Source organism: Coregonus lavaretus, assembly GCF_964263955.1.
Source record: "Coregonus lavaretus genome assembly, chromosome: 2".
Classification (NCBI taxonomy): Eukaryota; Metazoa; Chordata; class Actinopteri; order Salmoniformes; family Salmonidae; genus Coregonus; species Coregonus lavaretus.
Window position 1 is genome coordinate 28461755 of NC_139989.1, and position 25713 is coordinate 28487467.

Consider the following 25713-nt stretch of genomic DNA (forward strand, 5'->3'; position numbering starts at 1 on the left):
CACTGACCACCAAGATGTTGAACTAACACAACCAGCTAGATCGTTTCTTATCAAATCAAATTTTATTTGCCACATGCGCCGAATACAACAGGTGTAGACCTTACAGTGAAATGCTTACTTACAAGCCCTTAACCAACAATGCAGTTTTAAGAAAAATAAGTAAAATAAAAATAACAAATAATGAAAGAGCGGCAGTAAAATAAAAAACAGTAGGGAGGCTATATACAGGAGGTACCGGTACAGAGTCAATGTGCGGTGGCACAGGGTAGTCGAGGTAATTGAGATAATATGTACATGTGAGTAGAGTGACTATGCATAGATAATAAACAGAGAGTAGCAGCATCTTAAAAGAGGGGGTGGGGTGGAGGGGACAATGCAAATAGACCGGGTAGCCTTGATTAGCTGTTCCGGAGTCTTTTGGCTTGGGGGTAGAAGCTGTTAAGAAGCCTTTTGGACCTTCGCGTCCGACTCGTTGAAGAAAAAATCTTTGTCCAGTACGAGGTGACTAATCGCTGTCCTTATATCCAGAAGCTCTTTTTGGTGGCAGAAACATTATGTACAGAATAAATTACAAATAACGCGAAAAAACACACAATTGGTTAGGGGGCCGTAAAACGGCAGCCATCTCCTCCGGCACCATATTCTTCAATCAGAAGAGTTGTATCCTCCTTCATGCTCTGTTGAACTTCCTGAGTAATTGATCATTCTCCCCGAAATCTTCTTGTAAGATCCCCCTTAAATGCCAGTTGGATTAGTTGACCTTTCCTTGGGTTCAGTCTGTGCTGACTGAACACGTTTGTCCAAGAGGAAGATGAGTTCTTGCTGGCTATCATTAACAAGTGTCAGTTCCCATGGCACTTAGAACTTTATTTAATTTTTTCGCAGTGCATTTCAAATGCTCCTTGCTTGATGTGATGCATGCTAATACAGAATCCTTTGGTTCTATCAATAGCATGCTTCCAGTTACAGTGTCTTCAGAAAGTATTCACATACCTTTTACTTTTCCTACATTTTGTTGTTACAGCCTGAATTTAAAATAGATTAAATGTAGGTTTAATTCTCACTGGCGCAATTCCCCATCATGTCAAAGTGGAATTTGTACAAATTAATACAAAATGAAATGCTTAAATGTCTTCAGTCTGTGTTCAACACCTTTTGTTATGGCAAGCCTAAATAAGTTCAGGAGTAAAAATGTGTGGAATATGGAAATGGGCTTGTTCTGTGTGCAATAATAATAGTGTTTAACATGATTTTTGAATGACTACCTCATCTCTGTACCCCACACATACAATTATCTGTAAGGTCCCTAAGTCGAGCAGTGAATTTCAAACATAGATTCAACCACAAAGACCAGGGAGGTTTTCCAATGCCTCGCAAAGAAGGGCACCTATTGGTAGATGGGTAAGAAAAAAGCAGGCATTGAATATCCCTTTGAGCATGGTTAAGTTATTAATTACACTTTGGATGGGGTATAAATACACCCAGTCACTACAAAGATACAGATGTCCTTCCTAACTCAGTTGCCGGAGAGGAAGGAAACCACTCAGGGATTTCACCATATGGGCAATGGTGACTTTAAAACAGTCAGAGTTTAATGGCTGTAATTGGGGAAAACTGAGGATGGATCAACAACATAAGTTACTCCACAATATTAACCTAATTGACAGTGACAGAAGGAAGCCTGTTCAGAATACAAATATTCCAAAACATGCATCTGTTCGCAACAGTAATACTGCAAAAAATGTGGCAAAGCAATTAAGTTTTGTCCTGAATACAAAGTTTTATGTTTGTGGAAAATCAAATACAACACTACTGAGTACGACTCTACAATATTTCAAGCATAGTGGTGGCTGCATCTTGTTATGCAGAGTTTTTCAGAACAAAAAAGAAACGGAATGGAACTAAGCACAGACAAAATCCTAGTGGAAAACCTGGTTTAGTCTGCTTTCCACCAGTCACTGGGAGAAAAATTCACCTTTCAGCAGGATAATAACCTAAAACACAAGGTCAAATCTACACTGGAGTTGCTTGATCATCTCTGGATAGACCTAAAAATGGATGTCTAGTTATTATCAACAACCAATTTGACAAAGCTTGAAGAATTTTGAAAAGAATAATGGGCAAATGTTGCACAATCCAGGTGTGAAAACTCTTAGAGACTTACCCAGAAAGACTCACAGCTGTAATCACTGCCAAAGGTGATTATAACATGTATTGACCCAGGGAGTTGAATACTTATCTAATCAAGATATATTAGTGTTTTATTTTATTATTTGATCTCACAAATGTTAGAATTTTTCTTCCACTTTGACAGAGTATTTTGTGTAGATTTTTGACATAAATGAAAATTAAATGGTATGGCAAAGTAGGTTGTGGGTAAGTTGAATCTCATCTACTGCATTTCTACACAGTTAAAAAAAAACTCTAAAATGATATTTGGAGATCAGCAAAAACAAACAACTAAATGTCTGGGGTCATTTTTATCACCACAATATAACATTTAAAGGTCTGTGGAACGGCATATACAATGTCAACCGGTAATAAAACATATCATAAATTGACTCATTTACTTGTGGAACAGTAAAACGTACAGTGAAACTTCAAATGCTGATATCCATAGCTATTTATTCACCATAAAATGTGACCTTTATAATAAAAGATTACATGCATCTGTCATCGCATTTGCAGACTAATATATTATAATGGATTTTTTGGGGGGTTTGTATCATTTGATTTACACAACATGCCTACCACTTTGAAGATGCAAAATATTTTTTTTTGTGAAACAAACAAGAAATAAGACAAGAGAACTTGAGTGTGCATAACTATTTCCCCCTTAAACCACTTAAGTGTTGCTTTAGCAGTATGCTTAGGGTCATTGTCCTGCTGGAAGGTGAACCTCCGTCCCAGTCTCAAATCTCTGGAAGACTGAAACAGGTTTCCCGCAAGAATTTCCCTGTATTTAGTGCCATCCATCATTCCTTCAATTCTGTCCAGTTTCCCAGTCCCTGCCGATGGAAAAACATCCCCACAGCATGATGCTGCCACCACCATGCTTCACTGTGGGGATGGCGTTCTCGGGGGGATGAGAGGTGTTGGGTTTGCGCCAGACATAGCGTTTTCCTTGATGGCCAAAAAGCTCAATTTTAGTCTCATCTGACCAGAGTACCTTCTTCCATATGTTTGGGGAGTATCCCACATGCCTTTAGGCGAACACCTAAACACCTTTTTTTCTGGCCACTCTTCCGTAAAGCCCAGCTCTGGAGTGTACGGCTTAAAGTGGTCCTATGGACAGATACTCCAATCTCTGCTGTGGAGCTTTTCAGCTCCTTCAGGGTTATCTTTGGTGTCTTTGTTGCCTCTCTGATTAATGCCCTCCTTGCCTGGTCCGTGAGTTTTGGTGGGCGGCCCGCTCTTGGCATGTTTGTTGTGGTGCCATATTCTTTCCATTTTTTAAATAATGGATTAATGGTGCTCCTTGGGATGTTCAAAATGTCTATTTTTTTATAACCCTGATCTGTACTTCTCCACAACTTTGTCCCTGACCTGTTTGGAGAACTCCTTGGTCTTCATGGTGCCGCTTGCTTGGTGTTGCCCCTTGCTTAGTGGTGTTGCAGACTCTGGGGCCTTTCAGAACAGGTGTGTGTATATATACTGAGATCATGTGACAGATCATGTGACACTTAGATTGCACACAGGTGGACTTTATTTAACTAATTATGTGTCTTCTGAAGGTAATTGGTTGCACCAGATCTTATTTAGGGGCTTCATAGCAAAGGGGGTGAATACATATGCACGCACCACTTTTCCGTTATTAATTTTTTAGAATTTTTTGAAACAAGTTATTTTGTGTATGTCCATTACATGAAATCCAAATAAAATCCATTTAAATTACAGGTTGTAATGCAACAAAACAGGAAAAAAGCCAAGGGGGATGAATACTTTTGCAAGGCATTGTAACTCAATCACTGTTAGCAAGACACAGTTCTGAACAATGCCTTCCTTACCGCGTAGGGACAGAGTATTCTGCATTGCTTGCTGTTTGGGGTTTTAGGCTGGGTTTCTGTATAGCACTTTGTGACTTATGCTGATGTAAAAAGGGCTTTATAAATATATTTGATTGATTGAGTAGGCCTAATCAGAGACCGTTCTACTCCTTTCATAAAATGTTGCATTTTATAAACACATTTCATGCAATTCTACTACACTTTATATGACTGGAAACATAAGCAACATACACTCACCGGCCAGTTCATGAGGTAAAACCAAATGGATCGCTCCTACAGATAGTGAGTCACATGGTCATGGCGTGCTATATAAAACAGGCAGACAGGCATCAAGGCATTCAGTTACTGTTCAATTGAACATTCGAATGGGCAAAACGAGTGACCTAAGCGACTTTGAGCATGGTATGATCGTCGGTGCCAGGCGTGCCTGAATCCAGTAGACCAGGCTTTTCATGCACGATAGTGTCTAGGGTTTACCGAAAATGGTGCGACAAACAAAAAATATCCAGTCAGTGACAGTCCTGTTGGAGAAAACAGCTAGTTGATGAGAGAGGGCAAAGGAGAATGGCAAGAATTGTGCAAGCTAACAGGCGGGCAACAAACAGACAAATAACGGCGCAGAACGGCATCTCGGAACACGTCAATCCTTGTCATGGATGGGCTATTGCAGCAGACGACCACACTGAGTTCCACTTCTATCAGCTAAAAACAAGAAGAAGCGGCTCCAGTGGGCACGAGATTACCAACACTGGACAGTTGAGTGGAAAAACATTGCCTGGTCATGCTGATGGCAGAATAAGGATTTGGCGTAAGCAGCATGAGGCCATGGACTCTTCCTGCCTGGTGTTAACGGTACAGGCTGGTGGCAGTGGTGTACTGGTGTGAGGAATGTTTTCCTGGCACACGTTAGGTCCCTTGATGCCAATTTAGCTACGATTGAACGCCACAGTGTATCTGAATATTGTTGCTGACCAAACCCAATGGAGCGTCTTTGGGATGAGATGGAATGCACCGTCCAATCTGCAGCAACTCCATTAAGCCGTCACGTCAGCATGGACCAACATCCCTGTGGAACGTTTCCGACAACTTGTAGCATCCATGCTCTGAAGAATTCAGGCTTGTTCTGGAGGCAAAGGGGGGTTCGACCCGATACCTAATAAACTGGCCGGTGAGTACACTTTTTTTATACAACAAGTTAGTAGCCTACTCTGCTGACACTGACAAACAGATCAGTAAGAACAACCTTGTATTAAATGCAACCATCTAATCTAGGCCTGCGAAAAGGGGAGATGCACATTTTACAATACATCCATCTAACCTGAAGGAGGAAATTATTGTCCCCAAAAAAAACTTTCCAGTGGTACTGATTGAATGATAAAGACAGTGAATATGTGCACTCTCACAGAGGATATGGCTCTCCGCTGGTGCCAGTAATATAGGCTACTGTTCGGTCAATTGGGAGTTGAACAATTAGATAACTCTGTGGCCAAATCATGCTCTCTGGGTAAGTATTTTGAATTATTTATTCTTATGTATAGGCACAAGTAATTATATAGCTAATTTTGGCAAATTAAATTTACCCCTAGCCTATGCCGACATCAATGTGAAAGTAACCGGTGCATAAAACAGCTGGCCGTGAGGCTTACAAGGCCAAGTTCAAATGCCAACATCAAATTCAAAGCAATCGGCGCACTGCCTAAACGGCTGACCGGCAAAGCAAACTCTGGCTCTGTCTCTGCTCTCCCCGAGCGATTCTCAGCATGGTCCTAAAGCCAGCCATTTAATATGCTAACTCTAACGTTTATATTTGATTGTTAGTTCTCAATGGTATTATAAAAAATATATATACACTACCGTTCAAAACTTGGGGGGTCACTTAGAAATGTCCTTGTTTTCGAGAGAAAAGCAATTTTTTTATCTATTAAAATAACATCAAATTAATCAGAAATACAGTGTAGACATTGTTAATGTTGTAAATGGCTATTGTAGCTGGAAAAGGCAGATTTTTAATGGAATATCTACATAGGCGTACAGAGGCCCATTATCAGCAACCATCAGTCCTGTGTTCCAATGGCACGTTGTGTTTGCTAATCCAAGTTTATCATTTTTAAAGGCTAATTGATCATTAAAAACCCCTTTTGTTCTGATTTAAAGAACAATAAAATGGGCCTTCTTGAGACTAGTTGAGTATCTGGAGCATCAGCAATACCCGCAAACCACCAGTCTCAACGTCAATAGTGAAGAGGCGATTGTTCACTGTTGATTTAAGATTAAGATGGGCAAAAGAACATAGACACTTTTTCATGGCAACTCTGCCTAGAAGGTCAGCATCCCGGAGTCACCTCTTCACTGTTGACGTTGAGACTGGTGTTTTGCGGGTACTATTTAATGAAGCTGCCAGTTGAGGACCTGTGAGGCGTCTTTCTCAAACTAGACACACTAATGTATTTGTCCTCTTGCTCAGTTGTGCACCGGGGCCTCCCACTCCTCTTTCTATTCTGGTTAGAGACAGTTTGCGCTGTTCTGTGAAGGGAGTAGTACACAGCGTTGTATGAGATCGTCAGTTTCTTGGCAATTTCTCGCATGGAATAGCCTACATTTCTCAGAACAAGAATAGACTGAAGAGTTTCAGAAGAAAGTTATTTGTTTCTGGCCATTTTGAGCCTGTAATCGAACCCACAATTGCTGATGCTCCAGATACTCAACTAGTCTCAAGAAGGCCATTTTTGTTGCTTCTTTATTCATCACAACAGTTTTCAGCTGTGCTAACATAATTGCAAAAGGGTTTTTTAATGATCAATTAGCCTTTTAAAATGATAAACTTGGATTAGCAAACACAACGTGCCATTGGAACACAGGACTGATGGTTGCTGATAATGGGCCTCTGTTCGCCTATGTAGATATTCCATTAAAAATCAGCCGTTTCCAGCTACAATAGCCATTTACAACATTAACAATGTATTTCTGATCAATTTGATGTTATTTTAATGGACCAAAAAATTGCTTTTCTTTCGAAAACAAGGACATTTCTAAGTGACCCCAAACTTTTGAACGGTAGTGTATATTAATTCAATATCTTTTCTGCGTTCTTTCTATCTGGTTTTGGTGGGTTAAGTTGACACAAACTGTTTTTCCATCCGGAAAACTACCACTCAGACGGCCCACCTAAGAATATTCTATGTTGAAAAAAACACTATCTCCAATTACTGTAATTTCCTCCATATTAAAGGGATTGATTTTGGCAATGAAGCCATTTATCTACATCCCAGAGACGGATGAACAGGAACAGCTAGCATGCTAAGGCTAGTTAGCATAGGTTTGTGAAACTATCTAAACTCTGCAAAAAAATAAACGTCCTCTCATTGTCAACTGCGTTTATTTTCAGCAATTGTAACGTGTAAATATTTGTATGAACATAACAAGATTCAACAACTGAGACATAAACTGAACAAGTTCCACAGACGTGACTAACAGAAATTGAATAATGTGTCCCTGAACAAAGGGGGGGTCAAAATCAAAAGTAACAGTCAGTATCTGGTGGCCACAAGCTGCATAAAGTACTACAGTGCATCTCCTCCTCATGGACTGCACCAGATTTGCCTTTTCTTGCTGTGGGATGTTACCCCACTCTTCCACCAAGGCACCTGCAAGTTCCCGTACATTTCTGGGGGGAATGGCCCTAGCCCTCACCCTCCGATCAAACAGGTCCCAGATGTGCTCAATGGGATTGAGATCCAGGCTCTTCACTGGCCATGGCAGAACACTGACATTCATGTCTTGCAGAACGAGCACTATGGCTGGTGGCATTGTCATGCTGGAGGGTCATGTCAGGATGAACCTTCAGGAAGGGAGGAGGATGTCTTCCCTGTAACGCACAGCGTTGAGATTGCCTGCAATGACAACAAGCTCAGTCCGATGATGCTGTGACACACCGCCCCAGACCCTGACGGACCCACCACCTCCAAATCAATCCTGCTCCAGAGTACAGGCCTCAGTGTAACGCTCATTCCTTCGACGATAAATGCGAATCCGACCATCACCCCTAATGAGACAAAACCGCAACTCGTCAGTGAAGAGCACTTTTTACCAGTCCTGTCTGGTTCAGCGACGGTGGGTTTGTGCCCATAGGCGATGTTGTTGCCGGTGATGTCTGGTGAGGACCTGCCTTACAACAGGCCTACAAGCCCTCAGTCCAGCCTCTCTCAGCCTATTGCGGACAGTCTGAGCACTGATGGAGGGATTGTGCGTTCCTGGTGTAACTTGGGCAGTTGTTGTTGCCATCCTGTACCTGTCCCGCAGGTGTGATGTTCGGATGTACCGATCCTGTGCAGGTGTTGTTACATGTGTTCTGCCACTGCGAGGACGATCAGGTGTCCGTCCTGTCTCCCTGTAGCGCTGTCTTAGGCGTCTCACAGTACGGACATTGCAATTTATTGCCCTGGCCAGATCTATAGTCCTCATGCCTCCTTGCAGCATGCCTAAGGCACATTGACGCAGATGAGCAGGGACCCTGGGCATCTTTCTTTTGGTGTTTTTCAGAGTCAGTAGAAAGGCCTCTTTAGTGTCGTAAGTTTTCATAACTGTGACCTTAATTGCCTACCGTTTGTAAGCTGTTAGTGTCTTAACGACCGTTCCACAGGTGCATGTTCATTAATTGTTTATGGTTCATTGAACAAGCATGGGAAACAGTGTTTAAACCCTTTACAATGAAGATCTGTGAAGTTATTTGGATTTTTACGAATTATCTTTGAAAGACAGGGTCCTGAAAAAGCGAAGTTTCTTTTTTTGCTGAGTTTATAAGCTTCCTTCATACTAGATGCAGAGACATAAAAATGGTACCCAAGATGGTATTTTGTTGCAGCTTAGTGATATTCATAAAACACGTATTTAAAAATAAAAATGATTTCTCCTTTTTTTTTGTGGGGAAAGAACGCAGACTCCCCTACAGTACCCCGGGCCGCAGACCCCAGTTTGAAAACCCCTGGCCTAGGCTATGCACAGCCTGCTCCATCCAGCTCCTCATCATCAAAGATCATCGGCTGTCATCAAAGATAAAAAACTGTTCGTTTTTTGTTTCTGTGTTGTTGTCGTCCTCTGCTATTTGTGTGACTAAGTTCAGCCTAGTAGGTCTACTGTGTAAGGCTGACCCCAATTACTCGACTGGTCGATTGTTTGGTCGATAGGCTGTTGGTCGACCAATATTTTATTTTGTTGAGCATGGGCATATATACAGTACAAATCAAAAGTTTGGACACCTACGCATTCAAGGGTTTTTCTTTATTTTTACTATTTTCTACATTGTAGAATAATAATGAAGACATCACAACTATGAAATAACACATCATGTAGTAACCAATAAAGTGTTAAACAAATCTAAATATGTTTTAGATTTTAGATTCTTCAAAGTAGCCACCCTTTGCCTTGATGACAGCATTGAACACTCTTGGCATTCTATCAACCAGCTAAATGAGGAATACTTTTCCAACAGTCTTGAAGGACTTCACACATATGCTGAGCACTTGTTGGCTTCCCAAACCATTTAAATTGGGTTGAGGTAGGGTGATTGTGGAGGCCAGGTCATCTGATGCAGCACTCCATCACTCTCCTGCTTGGTAAAATAGCCCTTACACAGCCTGGAGGTGTGTTTTGGGTCATTGTCCTGTTGTAAAACAAATGATAGTCCCACTAAGCCCAAACCAGATGGGATGGCGTATCGCTGCAGACTGCACAGTGGGAACCACACATGCGGAGATCATCCGTTCACCTATTCTGCGTCTCACAAAAACACGGCGGTTGGAACCAAAAATCTCAAATTTGGACTCATCAGACCAAAGGACAGCTTTCCACCGGTCTAATGTCCATTGCTCGTGTTTCTTGGCCCAAGCAAGTCTCTTCTTCTTATTGGTGTCCTTTTAGTAGTAGTTTCTTTGCAGCAATTCGACCATGAAGGCCTGATTCACGCAGTCTCCTCTGAACAGTTAATGTTGATGTGTCTTTTACTTGAACTCTGTGAAGCATTTATTTGGGCTGCAATCTGAGGTGCAGTTAATTGCAGATTTCTGAGGCTGGTAACTATAATGAACTTATCCTCTGCAGCAGAGCTAACTCTGGGTCTTCCTTTCCTGTGGCGGTCCTCATGAGAGCCAGTTTCATCATAGCGCTTGATGGTTTTTGCGACTGCACGTGAAGAAACTTTCAAAGTTCTAGAAATTTTACGGATTGACTGACCTTCATTTCTTAAAGTAATGATGGACTGTCGTTACTCTTTGCTTATTTGAGCTGTTCTTGTCATAATATGGACTTGGTATTTTACCAAATAGGGCTATCTTCTGTATACCCACCCTACCTTGTCACAAAACAACCGATTGGCTCAAACGCATTGAGAAGGAAAGAAATTCCACAAATTAACTTTTAACAATGCATTCCAGGTGACTACCTCATGAAGCTGGTTGAGAGAATGCCAGGAGTGTGCAAAGCTGTCAAGGCAAAGGATGGTACTTTGAAGAATCTCAAATTATATAATATATTTTCATTTGTTTAACACTTTTTTGGTTACTACATGATTCCATATGTGTTTTTTCATAGTTTTGATGTCTTCACTATTATTCTACAATGTAGAAAATAGTAAAAATTAAGAAAAACCCTTGAATGAGTAGGTGTATCCAAACTTTTGACTGGTACTGTATATTTAAAAAAATAGCACCCATCTCAGTCAACTAATCCATTGCAGAGGCCTAGACTAAAAGCCAATTCATGCTTGATCTGAAAATGTGGTCGGTGGCTCCATATGGAGGGTGTGACGCAATTGCGGAGCCTCCGGAGGCATGCTTAGGCCAAATCGAGCTCCATACCGCATCGCCATGCACCTCCCAAGTGTTGTAACAATTCGGAGGGCTCTGTATAGCTCCGCATTGACACGATTGGTTCACGGTAGGTGGGGCCGGTACATCCTGTATGAACACAAACTCACTTAATTGACAACATCTTTCACAACAGCTCTGCACTGCTCCGTGAAGCGCAAGAAGTATGAATGCCCTGACTTCTGCAAAGACCGTATCACTGTAAATGCTGCATGGCCAATGCAGACGTCAAATTGACCATGCAGCGCCCAGATGCACAATGCACTTCTCTCTCCAGAATGCGCTCTCTCCCGCCAATTTGTGCACATTCATTATTTCATAACTTCATTGTGTGAATTGTTTGCGTTTGATTGTTAGTGTGTATCAATTCCCCATTACATACTGTGTTTGATACCATTCCACTAATTCTGCTCCAGTCATTACCATGAGCCCGTTCTCCCCAATTAGTTTGCCACCAACCTCCTGTGATCTTTACTATCCCCCCTCTTTCTCTCCCCCCATCGCTCTCTCTGTTCTGTGGGTTCTAATGGTGTGATATGCGCACTCCATAATAACACTTGTCTCTACATTTCTACCCTGCAGGTATCCTGGAGACAATTTGGGATAAGCACAGCGTTACGGCTGCCACCCCCCCTCCCTCTCCCACCTCAGGAGAAAGCGGTGAGAATGTGTGCTGTAAATCAGGGGGCACTTTTCATTCCAGAAAGTTGTTCACACCCTTCACGGATCTGATTAGATTGGATAGACTGGCTGTAAGTAGTTGATGCTACTGTTTTCACCCATCCAGTCATCTCAGATCTACAAGGGGGAGTGTACAATGTGGGAGGAGAGGAGACAACTGTGCTAAGTGTGTTTGTGAAGGTTGTATGACAATGTGTGTGTATATGAGAGAGGGAGCGGGACTGGGAGAGATTATGTTAACCCGGCCACTCATTTGCGCTCGTCCCCCCTCCCTTTAAGCAGAGTTGCTGGGCAGTCTATTGCAGGGCACCCAGTACTCCAAGCTGCTATCCCAGCCCATCCCAGCACTGGACAATGACAGTGAACAGTTGTGCTCCCTAGCTCTGGAGTGTCTGGCCCATCTATTCAGCTGGATCCCCCTTTCTACCAGCATCACCCCTTCCCTCCTCGCCTCTATCTTCCACTTTGCCCGTTTTGGCTGTGACCTGCGGGTCAAGCCCAAGGCTCCCCCTTCCATCTACTCGTCGTCCTCGACCAATGGTGAGCATGCTCCCCCTACCAATGGCGGAGGTCAGCCCGGGCGTAAGACGGGAGGAGGCGGCGGCGGGCAGGTGGACATGTCGCGGCTGGGAGTACTGGCCATGACATGCATCAATGAGCTGGTGTCCAAGAACTGTGTGCCGCTGGACTTTGAGGAGTACCTGCTGAGGATGTTTCAGCAGACCTTCTTCCTGCTACAGAGGCTGACAAGGGAGAACAACGCGCATTCCGTCAAGAGCCGGCTGCAGGAGCTAGAAGAGAGGTAGGCCCACACATGGAATTAAATAGAACACATACAGTGCCTTCAGAAAGTATTCGCACCCCTTGACTTTTTCCACATTTGTTGTTACAAAGTGGGATTAAAATTGATTTCGTTGGAAAAAAAAAAAAGGTCAATGATCTACACAAAATACTCTGTCAAAGTGGAAGAAAAATTCTAACATTTGTAAAAAATAAAAGAAAAAAAGGAATGAAAAATAAAACACATATCTTCATTAAAAAAGTATTCAACCCCCCTGAGTCAATACATGTTAGAATCACATTTGGCAGAGATTACAGCTGTGAGTCTTTCTGGGTAAGTCTCTAAGAGCTTTCCACACCTGAATTGTGCAACATTTGCCAATTTTTATTATTTTCAACATTCTTCAAGCTCTGTCAAATTGGTTGTTGATCATTACTAGACAACCATTTTCAGGTCTTGCCATAGATTTTCAAGCAGATTTAAGTCAAAACTGTAACTCGGTACTCAGGAACATTCACTGTTTTCTTGGTAAGCAACTCCAGTGTAGATTTGGCCTTGTGTATTAGGTTATTATCCTGCTTAAAGGTAAATTAATCTTCCAGTGTCTGGTGGAAAGCATACTGAACCAGGTTTTCCTCTAGTGTGCTTAGCTCCATTCCATTGCTTTTTTTATCCTGAAAAACTCCCCAGTCCTTAACGATTACAAGCATACCCATAACATGATGCAGCCACCAATATGCTTGAAAATATGGAAAGTGGTAGGTACTCAGGACAAAATGTTAATTGCTTTGCCACATTATTTGCAGTATTAGTTAAGTGCCTTGTTGCAAACAGGATGCATGTTTTGGAATATTTTTATTCTGTACAGGCTTCCTTAATTTCACTCTGTAAATTAGGTTAGTATTGGGGAGTAATGTAACTACAATGTTGTTGATCCATCCTCAGCTTTCTCATATCACAGCCATTGAACTCTAACTGTTTTAAAGTCGCCATTGGCCTCGTGTTGAAATCCCTGAGCAGTTTCCTTCCTTTCTGACAATGGAGTTAAGAAGGACGCCTTTATCTTTGTAGTGAGTGGGTGTATTGATTAGGTCAGACCCCATTTAGTTGACTGGTCGATTGTTTGGTCGATAGGTTGTTGATCAACCAAGATTTCTTTCGTCGTGCAGTCGCAATGTTTTTTTCTTTTTTTCTTTCATGGTGCACAAGACACCTCGCTCCTATAATCTCATTTTTCTTGCTCTCCTTCTTATTGTTATTATTACAATTGTTATTATGATCATCATTATAATAAAATAAGTAATGTCGTTATCATTAGTAGGCTTTGTATAGTAGCCTTGTATAACCACCATCGAGCTGTACGTCTAAGAGGGCGTCCTGTTTAGTCTTAATACCATAACTTACTGAGGCCTATATTTCACTATATAGGCTACTGTATCAATCAATCATTCATTAATTTGTTCATGCCATCATACAGCATACAGGACATTCATGTTTTGAAATTCAATCAAGCATTTTAGTTTTTAAATTAAATAACAATGGGAGCTTTGAATAATTAGCCTAAACAACAAATAAACCGCAATTCACGAATGCATGCAACTCTTTTTAGTCTGCTGTAATAAAGGCTTTATATATATATTTCTTTAGCACAGACTCTCTGGTACACTTATTTAGTGTTTACACTGTTCCAAATGGTCAGAAAAAGTATAATATTGTAATCTAACAGCAACTGTTTGGCACACAATACTCATGCAACACTTATAATATAATAATAATATGCCATTTAGCAGACGCTTTTATCCAAAGCGACTTACAGTCATGCGTGCATAAATGTTTTGTGTATGGGTGGTCCCGGGGATCGAACCCACTACCTTGGCGTTACAAGCGCCGTGCTCTACCAGCTGAGCTACAGAGTCTTATTTACATAAGTATTCAGACCCTTTGCTATGAGACTCGAAATTGAGCTCAGGTGCATCCTGTTTCCATTTATCATCCTTGAGATGTTTCTACAACTTGATTGGAGTCCACCTGTGGTAAATTCAATTGATTGGACATGATTTGGAAAGGCACACACTTGTCTATATAAGGTCCCACAGTTGAAAATAAAGCACACCTGTGGTGGTTTTGGCATTGAAATAATGATGCGTAAGCAGAAAAGAACCCCATACCTAACATCTTTGATGTTATGGGGCTATTTTGCTTCCACTGGTGCTGGGGCCCTTGTTAATGTCAACAGCATCATGAAGTTTACCCAGTACCAGGACATTTTAGCCCAAAACATGGTTGCCTCTGCTAGGAGGCTGAAACTTGGACGCGAGTGGATCTTCTAGCAAGACAATAACCCCAAGCACACATCAAAATCCACAAAGAAATGGTTAATTGACTACAAAATCAACATTTTGCAATGTCGATCTCAGTCTCTGGACTTGAACCCCATTGAAAACCTGTGGTTTGAATTGAAGAGGGCAGTCCATAAGCGCAGACAAAGGATTTCAAGGATCTGGAAATATTCTGTATGAAGGAATGGTCTAAGATCCCTCCTAATGTGTTCTCCAATGTCATCAAACATTTTAGAAAAAGGCTCAGTGCCGTTATCCTCGTAAGGTGAGGTATGGAAAGGTATTGAAAACAGGGGTGCCAATAATTTTGACCCCTATCTTTTTTCGAAAGAAATATTACTTGTTAAACAAAATCTCTTTCTCTGAGCAATTGTATTAGTATAAAATAATAATTCCCAAAATGTTTTGAGCATACAATATAACTCAGTATTTGAGAGAATTGAACTAATGTTTTTAACGGTTTTATGGGTGCAAGAGGAGCCTTGTTCGTGATTGTTATGTTCTGTGTGCTCCATAGTGTGTCAAAGTCATGCACTACCTTCCTCCAGAGGCCTTGGAAACACATCCTGTATCAATTAGAACACTGGGGAGTCTGACTATATGTGGAGGAGACCCAGAGAGCACACAGTTCCACCACGCTGACGATCCACAACGACGTCTGGAGCAACAACACAACACCGACCGACCAACCGGTCCCCAAGGTGGACCAGGGAAAATAAGAGGAGTGCCGCAGGATTTACTCCTTGTTCCAATTTGCAAGGGGGGGATTATTCTTTCCTTTATTTATATAATATTGGGCTCTCCATTCATTTTCTAATGCACCTGAAGGAAAACAAAATCAAGCAAACTGCATAAATACTGTCAGACGGAATAGATAATGACAGTGGGTCAACTTGCTCCTATACCCTCCTTTTTCTTGAACTCCAGTAGTTTCCACAGCTAAGTCAAATGTCTTTCACAGATCTGACTTCCCCTTTCCCTCCTGAGCAACCAGTACACATTTGCCTGTTTCTTTTTCACATCCTCCGCCCCCATTTTGCTGTCAACATTACTGAGTTTGGAGTTTGTTATAACCAATTTATTGATGTGATAGGCTATATGTCAGGCCCTATTGGTCACATGCACGCTATGCTTACATGTTTCCCGTAAAGAGAGCAAGGGTTGAGGGAATGTTTTTCCTAAACAAATTAGGGATTTCAGTAAAATAACACGTAAGAAACTAAGTGGCTGAAATTTTTGCGGCTTCAGCACGGACAGAGCAATAAACACTTGCTGTGGTGTGGTGCCTTTTTGCTGCAGTACGGAGGAGAGCTAGACAACGTGCGCCAGTCACACAGGCACTCACTGCTGTTATTTTTTACACAGTGTGACCACCGGGCTCTTTCTTGAATAAGTTGTGTCTTAATTATTTAATCAAACAGTGTGCCTAAAGCATCAGCTCAGTGTATTCGGAAAGTATTCAGACCCCTTTTTCCAAATTTTGTTACGTTACAGCCTTTTTCTAAAATTGATTAAATTATTTGTTTTCCTCAATCTACACACAATACCCCATAATGACAAAGCGAAAACAACTTTTTCGAAATGTTTGCAAATGTATTAAAAATAAAAAGCAGAAATACCTTATTTACCTAAGTATTCCGACCCTTTGCTATGAGACGCGAAATTGAGCTCAGGTGCATCCTGTTTCCATTGATCATCCTTGAGATGTTTCTACAACTTGATTGGAGTCAACCTGTGGTTACATTTAATTGATTGGACATGATTGATAGGACATTCTTAAATGGAAGAATTTTGGAACCACCAAGACTCTTCCTAGAGCTGGCCGCCTGGCCAAACTGAGCAATCGGGGGAGAAGGGCCTTGGTCAGAGGGGTGACCAAGAACCCGATGGTCACTCTGACAGAGCTCCTCTTTGGAGATGGGAGAACCTTCCAGAAGGACAGCCATCTCTGCAGAACTCAACCAATCAGGCCTTTATGTTAATGTCCAGACGGAAGCCACTCCTTAGTAAAAGGCACATGACAGCACGCTTGGAGTTTGCCAAAAGGCACCTAAAAGACTCTCCGACAATGATAAACAAGATGTTCTGGTCTGATGAAACCAAGATTGAACTCTTTGGCCTGAATGCCAAGTGTCACGTCTAGAGGAAACCAGGGACCATCCCTACGGTGAAGCATGTTGGTGGCAGCATCATGCTGTGGTGATGTTCTTCAGCGGCAGGGACTGGGAGACTAGTCAGGATCGAGGGATTGATGAACAAAGCAAAGTACAGAGAGATCCTTGATGAAAACCTGCTCCAGAGCGCTCAGGACCTCAGACTGGGGGCGAATGTTCACCTTCCAACAGGACAATGACCCTAAGCACACAGCAGGAGTGGCTTCTGGACAAGTCTCTGAATGTCCTTAAGTGGCCCAGCCAGAGCCCGGACATGAACCCGATCTAACATCTCTGGAGAGACATGAAAATAGCTGAGCAGCAACGCTCCCCATCCAACCTGACAGAGCTTGAGATGATCTGCATAGAGGAATTGGAGAAACTCTCCAAATACAGGTGTGCCAAGCTTGTAGCATCACACCCAAGAAGAGTCGAGGCTGTAATCGCTGCCAAAGGTTCTTATATAATAATAATAATATGCCATTTAGCAGACGCTTTTATCCAAACAAAGTACTGAGTAAAGGGTCTGAATACTTATGTAAATGTGATAATTCAGTTGTTTTCAGTCCCTGCCACTGAAAAACATCCCCACATTATGATGCTGCCACCACCATGCTTCACCGTAGGGATGGTGCCAGGTTTCCCCCAGATGTGATGCTTGGCATTCAGGCCAAAGAGTTAAATATTGGTTTAAGCAGATCAGAGACCATTGTTTCTCATGGTCTGAGGTGCCTTTTGGCAAACTCCAAGTGGGATGTCATGTGCCTTTTACTGAGGAGTGGCTTCCGTCTGGCCACTCTACCATAAAGGCCCGATTGGTGGGGTTCTGCAGAGATGGTTGTTCTTCTGGAAGGTTCTCCCATCTCCACAGAGGAACTCTGGAGCTCTGTCAGAATGACCAGCGGGTTCTTAGTCAACTCCCTGACCAAGGGTCTTCTCTCCCGATTGCTGTTTGGCTGGGCGGCCAGCTCTAGGAAGAGTCTTGGTGGTTCCAAACTTCTTCCATTTAAGAATGATGGAGGCCACTGTTCTTTGGGACCTTCAATGCTGCAGAAATCTTTTGGTACCCTTCCCCAGATCTGTGCCTCGACACAATCCTGTCTCGAGGCTCTGCGGACAATTCCTTCGACCTCATGGCTTGGTTTTTGCTCTGACATGCACTGTCAACAGTGGGACCTTAAATAGAAAGGTGTGTGCCTTTCCAAATCATGTCCAATCAACTGAATTTACCACAGGTGGACTCCAAGCAAGTTGTAAAAACATCTCAAGGATGGTCAATAGAAACAGGATGCACCTGAGCTCAATTTCGAGTCTCAAAGCAAAGGGTTTGAATACTTATATGAATATGGTATTTCAGGTATTTACAGTGCCTTACAAAGTATTCATCCCTCTTTGCTATGAAGCCCCTAAATAAGATCTGGTGCAACCAATTACCTTCAGAAGTCACATAATTAGTTACATTTTATTTAAGTGTCACATGATCTCAGTGTATATATACTGTATATACTATTTATATTCCTGAGTGGCGCATTGGTCTAAGTGCTAGCTGTGCCACTAGAGATCCTGGTTCGAATCCAGGCTCTGTCGTAGCCGGTCGCGGGAGACCCATGGGGCGGCGCACAATTGGCCCAGCATCGTCCAGGGTAGGGGAGGGAATGACCGGCAGGGATGTAGCTCAGCTGGTAGAGCATGGTGTTTGCAACGCCAGGGTTGTGGGTTCGATTCCTACGGGGGGCCAGTATGAAAAATAAAATAATGTATGCACTCACTTAACTGTAAGTCGCTCTGGATAAGAGTGTCTGCTAAATGACTAAAACATTTAAAATATACACCTGTTCTGAAAGGCCCTAGAATCTGCAACACCACTATGCAAGGGGCACTACCAAGCAAGCGGCACCATGAAGACCAAGGAGCTCTCCAAACAGGTCAGGGACAAAGTTGTGGAGAAGTACAGATCAGGGTTGGGTTATAAAAAAAAATATCCCAAACTTTGAACATCCCACGGAGCTCCATTAAATCCATTATTAAAAAATTGAAAGAATATGGCACCACAACAAACCTGCCAAGAGAGGGCCGCCCACCAAAACTCACAGACCAGGCAAGGAGGGCATTCATCAGAGAGGCAACAAAGAGACCAAAGATAACCCTGAAGGAGCTGCAAAGCTCCACAGTGGTGATTGGAGTATCTGTCCATAGGACCACTTTAAGCCGTACACTCCACAGAGCTGGGCTTTACGGAACAGTGGCCAGAAAAAAGCCATTGCTTCAAGAAAAAAATAAGCAAACACGTTTGGTGTTCGCCGAAAGCCATGTGGGAGACTCCCCAAACATATGGAAGAAGGTACTCTGGTCAGATGAGACTAAAATTGAGCTTTTTGGCCATCAAGGAAAACACTATTTCTGGCGCAAACCCACCACCTCTCATCACCCCGAGAACACCATCCCCACAGTGAAGCATGGTGTGGGGATGTTTTTCATCGGCAGGGACTGGGAAACTGGTCAGAATTGAAGGAATGATGGATGGTGCTAAATACAGGGAATTTCTTGAGGGAAACCTGTTTCAGTCTTCCAGAGATTTGAGACTGGGACAGACGTTCACCTTCCAGCAGGACAATGACCCTAAGCTTACTCCTAAAGCAACATTCGAGTGGTTTAAGGGGAACATTTAAATGTCTTGGAATGGCCTAGTCAAAGCCCAGACCTTTAGGGGGGTTTAGGTGAATAGTTATGCACGCTCAAGTTTTCTGTTTTCTTGTCTTATTTCTTGTTTGTTTCACAATAAAAGTTTTTTGCATCTTCAAAGTGGTAGGCATGTTGTGTAAATCAAATGATACAAACCCCCAAAAAATCTATTTAAATTCCAGGTGAATACTTACGCAAGCAACTGTATTTTGCATAAAGTTGCAAAATTTTCTAAACTTTTTTCGCTTTGTCATTATGGGGTATTGTGTGTAGATTGATGAGGGGGAAAAATAGTTTTATTCATTTTAGAATAAGGTTGTAACACGATGTGGAAAAAGTCAAGAGGTCTGAATACTTTCCGAATGCACTGTAAATAGTGTATTATATATCTTTATGGGCCCACACCCCAATCGGACAATGGCCATACTGAAATATTCAATCATCTATTTATTTATGTTAAATAGCAGGCTACGCCAAATGACATTGCTTTTAGGGGTGGAGACAATTATTCTGATTGGATAAGAGGTACTTTAATTACATCATACTTACACTTCAAAAAATCCTACACTGAACAGAAATATAAACTGAACATGTAATGTATTGGTCCCATGTTTCATGATCTGGAATAAAAGATCGCAGACATTTTCCATAAGCACAAAAAGCTTATTTCTCTCAAATGTTGTACACAAATTTGTTTACATCTCTGTTAGTGAGCATTTTAGCATTTGTCAAGATAATCCATCCACCTTCCAGGTGTAGCATATCAAGAAGCTGAATAAACAGCATGATCATTACACAGGTGCACCTTGTGCTGAGGACAATAAAAGGCCACTCTGAAATGTGCAGTTTTGTCACACAGCACAATGCCACAGATATCTCATGTTTTGAGGGAGTGTGCAATTGTCATTACTGCAGGAATGTCCACCAGAGCTGTTGCCAGAGAATTCAATGTTCATTTCCAACATCATTTTATAGAATTTTACAGTACGTCCAACCGGCCTCACAACCGTAGACCATGTGTAACCACGCCAGCCCAGGACCTCCACATCTAGCTTCTTCACCTGCGGGATCATCTGAAGGGAGGGGGGGGTGGGGTTCTGAGGAGTATTTCTGTCTGTAATAAAGCCCTTTTGTGGTAGAAAACTCATTCTGATTGGCTAGGGTTGGCTCCCTATTGGGTGGACCTGGCTCCCAAGTGGGTGGGCCTATGCCCTCCCAGGCCCACCCGTGGCTGTGCCCCTGCCCAGTCATGTGAAATCCATAGATTAGGGCCTAATGAATTAATTTCAAGTGACTGATTTCCTTATATGAACTGTAACTCAGCAAAATCTTTGAAATTGTTTGTTGCGTTTATATTTTTGTTCATTACAATAACACCGTAACTCACTGCTTAAATATAACAGGTCATCAGTGTCGTTTTCACTAAACATTCTGTTTCCCTTTTAGCATAGTGTTTTGACGGCTACACCAGATGTGTATCATGGAGACAGCAATTTAAAAACACTTAAGATGCTTTTTTCAGGTGTCTCTATAGTCTTTGAAATAGTTTGTTAATTTTTACAAAAGTTGACATTTCAAGGAAATGAAGTCAGTGTAAACTTTATTGAAGTGAGCCTTTTGTGCTGCTAACACATCTTCTGGTGCATCAAATACTTTGTCAGATACCTCCTTGTTGTCATTAAGTGCATCTGATGGCCCGGATTGTAAGCACAGGTAGACTTTTTACAAGGGGAGGGGGCTGGGGACAGGCTTTGACAGAGGCTTTGAGAGGATTGGTCAGTGCTTGACTTGGATATAAAGAGTACCGGCACCTATTTCAGTCCACTTCAAGTGTGCTATTTCTGTCGTGGAACCGTTTTCAGCACATATTGAGGTCCAAAGGAAATACAGCCCCACAAAGATGGAATCACCATTCAAATCCTATCATTTAAAAAATTAAACTTGATTAAACTAAAGAGGCTAGACGGGATCTTGGAAACTACATAAACAAATTTTTTGACCTTATGTTTTGGACTTGACGTGTCAATGTATGGCTCATACATGTATAATATACTATCTGCAGTCCTCTCTGATTCCCAGGGGAGTAAGTCACAGAATCCTTACATGCTAACCTGGCATCATTTAGGCCTAGTGTAGTGCGCAAGATCTGCACACTCGTTCCTGTCATGTAGGCGTAGTTAAATGCACGCTCTGAAGCAAGAGGGTTAAGAATGCAAGAGGGATAAAGGATACAATTTCTTTACATTCATTTATGGATAATTAAACATGTTAACGTAAATATCTCAAAAGTACAGTTTTATTTATTTCATGTTTAGACGTGTTAAACAATATACTCTACAAGTACATTTCCAGAGTAGGCTCTCAGATACTTATTTTTTATGAAAACACACTGCTTTTGGAATTTTGAACATGGTTTAGTTAGAGCATGTGGTCCAATTTTAAATTGAGTGTTTTAGAGAAATTTCCACAGATGTCTGAGGGACAAAAAGGCATTCTAGTCATGGAACGACCCACATCTTACATTGTACACAACTATTGGCTGAAATTATACAAAACCTCTGTAATATCACTTAAACATCTGAACTGCTCAGATTAGCATGAGTTTCTTTCTCCATCCGTTGTAAAGGCAGGTATGATCGGTAAAAGCCCAAAACATGCCAATATCAGTCAACCAATAGATCGGTTTGTCTCTAATGCAAAGATATATGTGGCACTCTCTCCCTCTCTGTCTGCAGTTATGTAGAGAAGTTCACCGACTTTCTGCGCCTGTTCGTCAGCGTGCATCTTCGGCGGATCGAGTCCAACGCTCAGTTTCCTGTGGTGGAGTTTTTAGCCCTGCTTTTCAAGTACACATTCAATCAGGTAGCACATCCTTTCAGCCATTTTGTTTACTTTTTACATTTGCCTTTACACTGATCACAGGGGCAGCTGACACTAAAATATTATATGGAAATGAATTGAGGCCAAATACTTGGATGCTATTCAAGTATGTGCATACTACAGTATCGTATTCCACAGTTGGGGAAAGATTAGAGAAAAAGAGAACTCTGCAGCAGCCCAAGATGGCTTCCATAATAATATTACCTACAGGATGACTGTTGAGGAATCAGAAACCTCTGTCATGTACTGTAGAGAAAATGACTGCTCTTCTGTCCTATTGTTCTAGGCCACCCACGAAGGCTATTTTGCCTGTTTGGACATCTGGAGTATCTTCTTGGATTATTTAACCACTAAAATCAAAAGTAGGCTGGCTGACCGAGACAGTGTGCTGAACAGGTACAACTGAATGGATTTAATGTCATTTTCAGTGTTGCTCTCGTTCTACTTGTATATAAAGCAAAGGAATTTGGATGTACTATCAAGAATGTTTTCTGATGCGTGAAATGTTTATGGTTCAGTGCCTGTAATGCAAGGTTCTCCAACTTTGATCTTGGAGAGCTACTGGTTGTGCAGACTTTTCTCCCAGCCCATCACTTGATCAACACACCTGATCCAATTAATCAACTAATCATAATATTCAGTCTGGGATATTATTAGCGGAATCTGTCTTACTGAAGGGCTTAAACGAAAGCCAGCGCACCCAGTAACTCTTGAGGGCCAGAGTTGCTATAATGTTTTTAATATGGTTCTGTCGTTAAAAGTTACTAGCCTCTTGTATGGTGCTGCTTCTTCTATTGGCCGCTAATCTGTCCGCTTGTGCGGTTCTACAGGTATAAGGATGCTTTGGTGCTGCTATTAAGAGAGGTTCTCAACCGAATTCAGTTCCGATATAACCAGGCCCAATTAGAGGAGCTGGATGATGAGACCCTGGATGATGATGTAAGAGGCTTTACTTCTCGCACTGCTTTCGTCAGTATTGCTGGAATTATATTTGTCTGCACCTTTATTGCCTAGTGTGTTAAATAAACATTTTGTTGTCCCCATTATATCACATATATTACAACATTGTATACACACACACAGACTGCTTGTTTTGCCTCAACCTGTATCAATAGATTCACTCTTTGTGCTTACCATAGCAACAGACTGAGTGGCAGCGGTACTTGCGGCAGAGTCTGGAGGTTGTTGCCAAGGTGATGGAGCTGCTACCGTCCCATGCCTTCACCACGTTGGTGAGTGTTCTCTTTGTTTCTTCTCATTTTTTTATTCCTGGAAAATACCAAAAAGGTCAACACACTGTAATGCTCCTAATGATTAAAATGTTAATGATTCTAAAGGTGGTATTATGTGCATTGAATGTGCAGGCCTTTTTTGGCTTGTTCACGTATCACCTTTCACCCTGCATTAGTTTAATGTGATGTGCTTACAGTGAGGGAAAAAAGTATTTGATCCCCTGCTGATTTTGTACGTTTGCCCACTGACAAAGAAATGATCAGTCTATAATTTTAATGGTAGGTTTATTTGAACAGTGAGAGACAGAATAACCCCAAAAGAATCCAGAAAAACGCATGTCAAAAACGTTATAAAATGATTTGCATTTTAATGAGGGAAATAAGTATTTGACCCCTCTGCAAAACATGACTCAGTACTTGGTGGCAAAACCCTTGTTGGCAATCTCAGAGGTCAGACGTTTCTTGTAGTTGGCCACCAGGTTTGCACACATCTCAGGAGGGATTTTGTTCCACTCCTCTTTGCAGATATTCTCCAAGTCATTAAGGTTTCGAGGCTGACGTTTGGCAACTCGAACCTTCAGCTCCCTCCACAGATTTTCTATGGGATTAAGGTCTGGAGACTGGCTAGGCCACTCCAGGACCTTAATGTGCTTCTTCTTGAGCCACTCCTTTGTTGCCTTGGCCGTGTGTTTTGGGTCATTGTCATGCTGGAATACCCATCCACGACCCATTTTCAATGCCCTGGCTGAGGGAAGGAGGTTCTCACCCAAGATTTGACGGTACATGGCCCCGTCCATCGTCCCTTTGGTGCGGTGAAGTTGTCCTGTCCCCTTAGCAGAAAAAGCATAATGTTTCCACCTCCATGTTTGATGGTGGGGATGGTGTTCTTGGGGTCATAGGCAGCATTCCTCCTCCTCCAAACACGGCGAGTTGAGTTGATGCCAAAGAGCTCAATTTTGGTCTCATCTGACCACAACACTTTCACCCAGTTCTCCTCTGAATCATTCAGATGTTCATTGGCAAACTTCAGACGGCCCTGTATATGTGCTTTCTTGAGCAGGGGGACCTTGTGGGCGCTGCAGGATTTCAGTCCTTCACGGCGTAGTGTGTTACCAATTGTTTTCTTGGTGACTATGGTCCCAGCTGCCTTGAGATCATTGACAAGATCCTCCCGAGTAGTTCTGAGCTGATTCCTCACCGTTCTCATGATCATTGCAGCTCCACGAGGTGAGATCTTGCATGGAGCCCCAGGCCGAGGGAGATTGACAGTTATCTTGTGTTTCTTCCATTTGCGAATAATCGCACCAACTGTTGTCACCTTCTCTCCAAGCTGCTTGGCGATGATCTTGTAGCCCATTCCAGCCTTGTGTAGGTCTACCATCTTGTCCCTGACATCCTTGGAGAGCTCTTTGGTCTTGGCCATGGTGGAGAGTTTGGAATCTGATTGATTGATTGCTTCTGTGGACAGGTGTCTTTGATACAGGTAACAAACTGAGATTAGGAGCACTCCCTTTAAGAGTGTGCTCCTAATCTCAGCTTGTTACCTGTATAAAAGACACCTGGGAGCCAGAAATCTTTCTGATTGAGAGGGGGTCAAATACTTATTTCCCTCATTAAAATGCAAATCAATTTATACAATTTTTGACATGCATTTTTCTGGATTTTGTTGTTGTTATTCTGTCTCTCACTGTTCAAATAAATCTACCATTAAAATTATAGACTGAGCATTTCTTTGTCAGTGGGCAAACGTACAAAATCAGCAGGGGATCAAATACTTTTTTCCCTCACTGTATGACAACATGACATTATCTTATCATCCTTATATCTTCAAGACAAAACGTCTGACTAACATTGATTTTGGAGTTAATTATTTCTTAAACCCCTGACTCATAAACCATTTCTCTCTCTCTCAGTTCCCTGTCTTCCAAGAGGACTTGGATGTGTACCTGGGTTTGCAGCAGTTCATCGTCACTTCAGGAACAAGTGAGTGAACATTTTTGCATGAGACAACATGGCCTTATGCAAATATAATCATTGTTTTTTCGTCATATGCACAGAATACAGAGGGGTGTTAACGTTACAATGAAAAGCTTACTTG

The 25713-nt window shown here is 42.0% G+C and overlaps 1 protein-coding gene across 1 annotated transcript in view; it reads left to right on the forward strand.

The window, feature by feature from the left end:
- LOC311102144 (exportin-6-like) overlaps window positions 1-25713 on the forward strand; it is an 89127-nt gene that overhangs the window by 18402 nt on the left and 45012 nt on the right. The window contains exons 6-12 of the mRNA XM_084143377.1: window positions 11450-11527; window positions 11831-12350; window positions 22239-22365; window positions 22670-22779; window positions 23214-23322; window positions 23523-23615; window positions 25529-25598. Coding sequence (XP_083999503.1) covers window positions 11450-11527; window positions 11831-12350; window positions 22239-22365; window positions 22670-22779; window positions 23214-23322; window positions 23523-23615; window positions 25529-25598 — 1107 coding nt within the window. The remainder of the gene's footprint in view (window positions 1-11449; window positions 11528-11830; window positions 12351-22238; window positions 22366-22669; window positions 22780-23213; window positions 23323-23522; window positions 23616-25528; window positions 25599-25713) is intronic.